Source organism: Limulus polyphemus, unplaced genomic scaffold (genome assembly GCF_000517525.1).
Source record: "Limulus polyphemus unplaced genomic scaffold, Limulus_polyphemus-2.1.2 Scaffold5234, whole genome shotgun sequence".
NCBI classification, from domain to species: Eukaryota; Metazoa; Arthropoda; class Merostomata; order Xiphosura; family Limulidae; genus Limulus; species Limulus polyphemus.
Window position 1 is genome coordinate 3386 of NW_013670844.1, and position 9195 is coordinate 12580.

Consider the following 9195-nt stretch of genomic DNA (forward strand, 5'->3'; position numbering starts at 1 on the left):
AATCTTGCTATGGTTCTATTCATAATCACAACTTATAACACTCATCTTGCTTTGGTTCTAGTCATAAACAGAACTTATAACACTCATCTTGCTATGGTTCTACTCATAAACACAACTTATAACACTCATCTTGCTATGGTTCTAGTCATAAACAGAACTTATAACACTCATATTGCTATGGTTCTACTCATAAACAGAACTTATAACACTCATCTGGCTATGGTTCTATTCATAAACAGAACTTATTACACTCATCTTGCTATGGTTCTAGTCATAAACAGAACTTATAACACTCATCTTGCTATGGTTCTACTCATAAACAGAACTTATAACACTCATCTTGCTATGGTTCTAGTCATAAACACAACTTATAACACCAATCTTGCTTTGGTTCTATTCATAAACACAACTTATAACACTGACGTCATTTATAAACTACCAACCAACATTTGTCTTGTATCTAAGTTTCCTTCTCTTCTTAATGTGGGACGTCATTTATAAATACCAACCAACATTTGTCTTGTATTTAAGACAATTATTCTTACATATAAAATGGAAAATGTTTGAAGTAAAACAAACCTTGCGACACATTACACCATTAGGATGTCATTACTATATATTATATCAACATAATAATATACTGTTATAATGTCATTGATATATCTAATGTCAACCTAATAATAGACTATTATGATGTCACTGATATATCTAATGTCAACATAATATTATACTATTAGGATATCATTAAGATATCTTATATATTTTAATGTTATTCATGCTTTGCTAAACGATGTTTCTTACCTGACAAGTCGCGTTGTGTCTTTTTATCTCTTTGGAATATTCCAGTAATCTTATCAAGAAATGCCTGGATGTGCCTTTCGTCACCACTGGTTGCTTCTATGCAACACGTAGTTGGAAACTTTGTTAACTGTACGAAGAAAACATATTATCAGCATGAATTATAAAGTCCTCCAGTGACACTGATTTAAAACTGACAATATATCTAGTCGCTGCCGAGGTCGCTTATGATTTTAAATCAAAGGTTGTTATGTTTCGGAGCATGACGACCTGGGTACCCTAGAGAGGTATGTTTTAAAACCTCCGAGTCTGAAACTTATACCTTGAACAGCCGTTTTGTTATGGCGTGGAAAAGCAGAAATAACAAGATATTTTATATAATGTGGTAAGTGTCTATATTAAGTTTGTTTTGCCAAGTTGCACACTGAGCTATCTGCGCTGTTTAACTACATACTTTGAGATGGAAAGTGTTCGATATAGACTTGTCCTGGAGTCACGATTAGTGTTATAAGTTCTGTTTATGAGTAGAACCAAAGCAAGATGAGTGTTATAAGTTCTGTTTATGAGTAGAACCATAGCAAGATTAGTGTTATAAGTTGTGTTTATGAGTAGAACCAAAGCAAGATTAGTGTTATAAGTTGTGTTTATGAGTAGAACCAAAGCAAGATGAGTGTTATAAGTTGTGTTTATGAGTAGAACCATAGCAAGATGAGTGTTATAAGTTCTGTTTATGAGTAGAACCATAGCAAGATTAGTGTTATAAGTTCTGTTTATGAGTAGAACCAAAGCAAGATTAGTGTTATAAGTTCTGTTTATGACTAGAACCAAAGCAAGATGAGTGTTATAAGTTGTGTTTATGAGTAGAACCAAAGCAAGATTAGTGTTATAAGTTGTGTTTATGAATAAAACCAAAGCAAGATTAGTGTTATAAGTTGTGTTTATGAGTAGAACCAAAGCAAGATTAGTGTTATAAGTTGTGTTTATGAATAGAAACAAAACAAGATGTGTGTTATAAGTTGTGTTTATGAATAGAACCATAGCAAGATGAGTGTTATAAGTTCTGTTTATGAGTAGAACCATAGCAAGATGAGTGTTATAAGTTCTGTTTATGAGTAGAACCAAAGCAAGATGAGTGTTATAAGTTCTGTTTATGAATAGAACCAAAGCAAGATTAGTGTTATAAGTTGTGTTTATGAATAGAACCATAGCAAGATTAGTGTTATAAGTTCTGTTTATGAGTAGAACCAAAGCAAGATTAGTGTTATAAGTTGTGTTTATGAGTAGAACCATAGCAAGATGAGTGTTATAAGTTCTGTTTATGAGTAGAACCAAAGCAAGATTCCACATTAAGAAGAGAAGGAAACTTAAATATAAGACAAATGTTGGTTGGTAGTTTATAAATTATGTCACACATTAAGAAGAGAAGGAAACTTAAATACAAGACAAATGTTGGTTGGTAGTTTATAAATGACGTCACACATTAAGAAGAGAAGTAACTTAAATACAAGACAAATGCTGGTTGGTAGTTTATAAATGACGTCCCACATTAAGAAGAGAAGGAACTTAAATACAAGACAAATGTTGGTTGGTAGTTTATAAATGACGTCACACATTAAGAAGAGAAGGAAACTTAAATATAAGACAAATACTGGTTGGTAGTTTATAAATGACGTCACACATTAAGAAGAGAAGGAACTTAAATACAAGACAAATGTTGGTTGGTAGTTTATAAATGACGTCACACATTAAGAAGAGAAGGAAACTTAAATATAAGACAAATACTGGTTGGTAGTTTATAAATGACGTCACACATTAAGAAGAGAAGGAACTTAAATACAAGACAAATACTGGTTGGTACTTTATAAATGACGTCCCACATTAAGAAGAGAAGGAACTTAAATACAAGACAAATACTGGTTGGTAGTTTATAAATGACATACAGGTTCACACTAACTTAGACATTGGATTATACAGGTTCACACTAACTTAGACATTGGATTATACAGGTTCACACTAACTTAGACATTGGATTACACAGGTTCACACTTACTTAAGATAGATTGGATTATACAGGTTCACACTTACTTAAAAGACATTTATTTATATAGCTTCACACTTACTTAGAAGAAAGGATTTATCGAAGATTTAATCTGTGGTGTAAAACTGTTTAATCCATTTTCCGATAAAGATTTTGTTTTTCCTCGTGCCTGGGTGAAATTTCCCACGTATTAACAGTTCAAGCTTCTAAAAGAAATACATCACTAGCCATGAATATAAACTGTGTGGTTTGGACGGTGGGATGATTACCCCAGGGGTTCCAGAACAAACCTGCATCTCTAATTCCATCCGATATCCCATAGAAACAAGGCATCAATATGTTTACACCATAGTTTAATATATTGGCGAGAGAGGGCAGCACTATAAAAGACTCTGAAATAGTCTCTTTTTTTTTACTAAAGAAAAATACTTTATCAAACTACGTGTAAGCAGTAAAATTAGAGCATAAAATTGGTCTTTAATCTTTTACTTAAAATGTGTTTATTGCACTTCATCAGAAAATGTTCCTTGACTTCTGCTTTTTAAACTGTTTCCTAAGATAAAACTGATGAATTTTTAGCTTCAGTACTCTACGATATATAGTTGTTTATTTTCCACTCATACGATGACTCAGAGCATCAATGTTTTTGTTGGTTAAGCCTAACATACTAACCTTGATTCAGAAATTAGCGAATGAAAAACTACATTCGTCACCGAAAAAATATTTTTTTTATGAATAATGAAAAACGTAAAGATCTTCAAATATTTTATTGAATACATTTTGTATTTTACAGTTATGATTGGCGCCAAAAAGTCAAGTAAAATTTAATACAGGAATTCAACTTGTTACTTATCTTCAAGTGGTACGTCATCTATCCTTATGCATATTGAAAACAAACTTCCATTTCTGGTGCTAAACATATCATGCTCTTTGCGCCATCTCTTACAGGGAATAAGAACTAAATTTAACAATAATTTGATTTTATTAATTGCGCAAGCAAAACATCTATGTGTAAATATAATAATAAATTTTCTTGAAAAACTACACACAGTTTCTGAAATAAATCACCCTTAAATAATAATAAGAAACATGAACTTTAAAATATTTACTGACATAATTATATATATAAATCGGGGGGGGGGTGCAAAGTTAAAGTAAAAATACAATTAAACTTCTTATAAGAAAAATGAAATATTTGAATTGTCAATTCATTGATATAGTAATAATATAGTAAACAAGTAAAAACATAAAATATAATATCTGGCATGTAGGACTATATGAAATCTCGTTTTCACATTTCTACTTTCAGCTGTTATATAGTCGATGAATATATATCGTAGAAATATTGGTCAAACAAATCCACGGTTTGTGTTATTTAATTAAAACATTGTTAATAAAAAGATAAAACTTTCTTTAGAATAAATGTCTAAAACCAAAAAAAGTGTATGAACTAAAAACAAGTGAAACGTTAACATTAAATACACGAACGTCCTCGTAAACTGTACAATACTAGTGATTAAATACTGGAACGTCTTGGTAAACTGTACAATAATAGTGATTAAATACAGGAACGTCTTGGTAAATTGTACAATACTAGCGATTAAATAGAGGAACGTCTTGGTAAACTGTACAATACTAGCGATTAAATACAGGAACGTCTTGGTAAACAGTACAATAATAGTGATTAAATAGAGGAACGTCTTTGTAAACAGTACAATAATAGCGATTAAATAGAGGAACGTCTTGGTAAACAATACAATAATAGTGATTATATAGAGGAATGTCTTGATAAATTGAACAATAATAGTGATTAAATACAGGAATGTCTTGGTAAATTGTACAATAATATCATCACATATACGCACAGCTGAAATAATTTGTCTTCATGGAAAAAAAATGTATGTGATATATTTGATTATTTCAGATCTCTTCTTCAGAAAATAATTAGTTTATTTAAGGTCGTGATTACGAAAACAACAAAGTACTTTCACAGTACTATAATTGTCTTTCTATAAACATATATCATGTAAGAAACTACCTCATGTTCAACAATTTGTATATTCTATTTATAAACTACCAACCAGTATTTGTCTTGTATTTAAGTTTCCTTCTTTTCTTAATGTGGGACAATCCAATGTCTAAGTTAGTGTGAACCTGTATAATCCAATGTTTCTAAGTTAGTGTGAACCTGTATAATCCAATGTCTAAGTTAGTGTGAACCTGCATAACCCAATGTCTAAGTAAGTGTGAACCTGTATAATCCAATCTATTTTAAGTAAGTGCGAACCTGTGTAATCCAATGTCTAAGTTAGTGTGAACCTGTATAATCCAATGTCTAAGTTAGTGTGAACTTTAGCCATCATCTCCAACTTCTGGTTTTCACGTATAATTTGGATCTGGAATAGATAAATCGATTATTAACTCCAGAAAATCATTTGCTCAACGTTTACCATGAACATAAATGTTCTCTAATGAACTCTATCACCACTCAAATTAAAACTTAAAAGATTCTCTGTAGTTCACGATCGTTTCACTTATTCAAAATTATGTACACTATACTCCAGTCAACATTACGTAATTATGTACTCTATACTCCAGTCAACATTATGTAATTATGTACACTATACTCCGGTCAACATTACGTAATTATGTACAATATACTCCAGTCAACATTACGTAATTATGTACACTATACTCCAGTCAACATTACGTAATTATGTACACTATACTCCAGTCAACATTACGTAATTATGTACACTATACTCCAGTCAACATTACGTAATTATGTACTCTATACTCCAGTCAACATTACGTAATTATGTACACAATACTCCAGTCAACATTACGTAATTATGTACAATATACTCCAGTCAACATTACGTATTTATGTACACTATACTCCAGTCAACATTACGTAATTATGTACACTATAGTCCAGTCAACATTACGTAATTATGTACTCTATACTCCAGTCAACATTACGTAATTATGTACACTATAGTCCAGTCAACATTACGTAATTATATACACTATACTCCAGTCAACATTACGTAATTATGTACACTATACTCCGGTCAACATTACGTAATTATGTACACAATACTCCAGTCAACATTACGTAATTATGTACACTATACTCCAGTCAACATTACGTAATTATGTACACTATACTCCGGTCAACATTACGTAATTATGTACACTATACTCCAGTCAACATTACGTAATGTATTGTTATTCATCTGTAAAGAGCATCCGCCTCCAGCTTTTCACCTTCCATTGTTGGAAGTCTCATGCCCATTTCAGCCTGGTGGTTTTTCCACCAGCTACACATCCATTGAAACCATTGATATAGATGTAACGTTCACATCTGCCCGTGCAGTTACGTGACAGACAATACCTCTTCTAAACTGTCACGAATCATGTAACGATGGTAACCCGAGTTGTTGAGCATTACGTTTGGGTTTTCTACCTCGACCACTTCCATTATTAACATTAACAGTTTCACACAGCTCGTACTGAAACATGTCTAAATCTGTCACATTAAGCAGCGCCTTAACTGGCCAAAAAACTTTGATTTCTACACATTTTTCTTGTGACATTTCTGTCCCGGAAGACATGAATGCGTCCATCACACTATTGCTGGGAACGGTATGATTTTATGGTATGCCGCTATCAGATTTATTGGTTGACAGACAATCGTAGTGTAAACTGTTAACATGTGACTGCATTCTGGTGCAGTTCATTTTAATACATCTTATGTCCACTGTATCTTTCCGATATTGTACGTTTACAATAAAGATCATGCACACTATGGAAAACCGTTTCTAATACTGAGATACAGAAAATAACATAGGAAGAAACCCGTAAGTGTGGACAGGCTTCTATTCTATTGGCAATTCGTCGTTCTAGAAATATTTCTTGCTTCCGTTGAATCTTTTTTTCAAGATCTCTTACATCTGCTTCAGTCACAGGAGCCTCAGATCGTTCCTTCCTCCACCAATAGTTTATTGACATCTATTGATCGTTAAGTACGTTAGCAAGCGTGAAACTTTTCCCATCCTTTTCATCAGCAGGACCAGTGATTTAAGAGATTAGTAATCCATCAATATCCATCATCAAAGGTGTTTAGCCATCCAATGATCAACAGGACCGGTTATGAAAGTGATTACGAAATAAAAAAACCTCCTACAGGTAGCAGTAACCCGCATCCAAGTAAATAAAATAACCTCCTACAGGTAGCAGTAACCCGCATCCAAGGAAATAAAATAACCTCCTACAGGTAGCAGTAACCCGCATCCAAGGAAATAAAATAACCTCCTACAGGTAACAGTAACCCGCATCCAAGGAAATAAAATAACCTCCTACAGGTAACAGTAACCCGCATCCAAAGAAAATAAAATAACCTCCTATAGGTAACAGTAACCCGCATCTAAGGAAATAAAATAACCTCCTACAGGTAGCAGTAACCCGCATCCAATGAATTAAAATAACCTCCTACAGGTAATAGTAACCTCTATTTATTTAGATAATATCACTGGGGTGGGGGTATTGGATTGGCTAATTCTATTATGAATGTTTAGTTAAATAATGGGGAGGGGGTTGCGGATAGTGAAAGTGTGTGGGGGGGGGGGATTTTAAAACAAAGACTAGTGAGTTTCCTAATTAACTCGAAAATCCATTCCCAAGTGTACGAGCCCAGCACGTTATGCTAATCAGATACTTGACGAATTGATGTAAGTCGGTTAATAGTGTGATGGTCATTATCTCGAACGAAAAGAATTCCCGCTCTCAACCAGTGACAAGTTGGGAGTACGTTACGTGCACAAACCCACGTTTTTTTAACCGATCGATGTTTTTCCCCAAAGCGAGTTTTGGTTGATTAAAATTCCTTAAATTTCAGCTCGTAGCTCGTGCAATAGCGATGGAGTCTCGCGCTGTGGAAAAATTGCTCGGCGTTTTTTTTCTTCTTTTCTTTAATGATAAATCCATCGGATATTACGGATACAATTAGCACACTATAAGTAATTGAAGTAAACAGTATTAAATCAGCCAAATACGACGTGTTTAATGATCAACCATAGAATTACACATAAACCAACTTCACGTTCGATGCACGTGACAGAAATGTGTTTTGAACGTCACGAGTCTGACGATGAATTTGTGTTACTTGAACTGGGTATTAGCTAAGTTTTTCCCCGGCAGCATATATGGTCTGTTACTGAACGAAACCCATCATAGACTGAAGCTTCATTTACTGTGTAATGGAAAGAAAACGAGGGGTTTTTTTCTTAGAGCTCCCCTAATCACCCGTATAATATTTCTCTACCGATTTGTGCTTTGCGCTAGCAGCTCAGGGTCTGTCTTAGACCTTATATCAAATAACGTATTGTATATTTGGCATTTCTGAGGGTTATATGAAGTTTCGTATTGAATTCTCATTGTAATAATGATGCTGAAAGATCACATATTTTGATCATTTTTACATAATTGCAGTTAGGAAACGAACCAGTAAGGATTACTTAGCCGTAAACCTAATACAACTGACTCCAGAGATTTGAAGATAATACAACATTAAGTTTATTAACAACTATCACTTCAATCAAATAACTCTGAAACACCAAACACTACGGTTTCTACACTGATATAACCTCTCATCAGTCACTTTCGTTTATAGAGTTTTACGTGACTTTAGGCCTAGAAGAGGGTTAAACTGGGTGTGAAATGATGGAAACAACAATTGGTGTAAATACAACTTGAAGTTTATGCTGGTGGAGTTGCGTACAAAATACAGGTTCACACTAACTTAGACATTTGATTATACAAGTTCACACTAACTTAGACATTGGATTATACAGGTTCACACTTACTTAGACATTGGATTATACAGGTTCACACTAACTTAGACATTGGATTATACAGGTTCACACTAACTTAGACATTGGATTATACAGGTTCACACTTACTTAGACATTGGATTATACATTATCTCCAGTTTGTTGGATCTATTATATTATAACTGGTGGCTTGTGGCGACAATACTAATACCATGAAGAGTATGATGGCTAACTATCTCCAGTTTGTTGGATCTATTATATTATAACTGGTAGCTTGTGGCGACAATACTAATACCATGAAGATGATACGATTATACGTGAAAACCGGAAGTTGGAGATGATGGCTAACTATCTCCAGTTTGTTGGATCTATTATATTATAACTGGTAGCTTGTGGCGACAATACTAATACCATGAAGAGTATGATGGCTAACTATCTCCAGTTTGTTGGATCTATTATATTATAACTGGTAGCTTGTGGCGACAATACTAATACCATGAAGAGTATGATGGCTAACTATCTCCA

At 33.5% G+C, this 9195-nt stretch overlaps 1 protein-coding gene across 3 annotated transcripts in view; it reads left to right on the plus strand.

The window, feature by feature from the left end:
• The first annotated feature begins 910 nt into the window (after positions 1-910).
• Positions 911-9195, plus strand: part of LOC111089102 (leucine-rich repeat and fibronectin type-III domain-containing protein 5-like) — a 29313-nt gene continuing 21028 nt past the window's right edge. For 2 of the 3 annotated variants that reach the window (XR_002613443.1, XM_022400910.1), the window contains exon 1: positions 911-1183. Coding sequence is in view for 2 of the 3 variants with exons in the window: in XM_022400910.1 (XP_022256618.1) it covers positions 1140-1183 (44 nt within the window). In the remaining variant the exon portion in view is untranslated. The remainder of the gene's footprint in view (positions 1184-9195) is intronic. The other variant, XM_022400909.1, reaches the window with a different exon arrangement.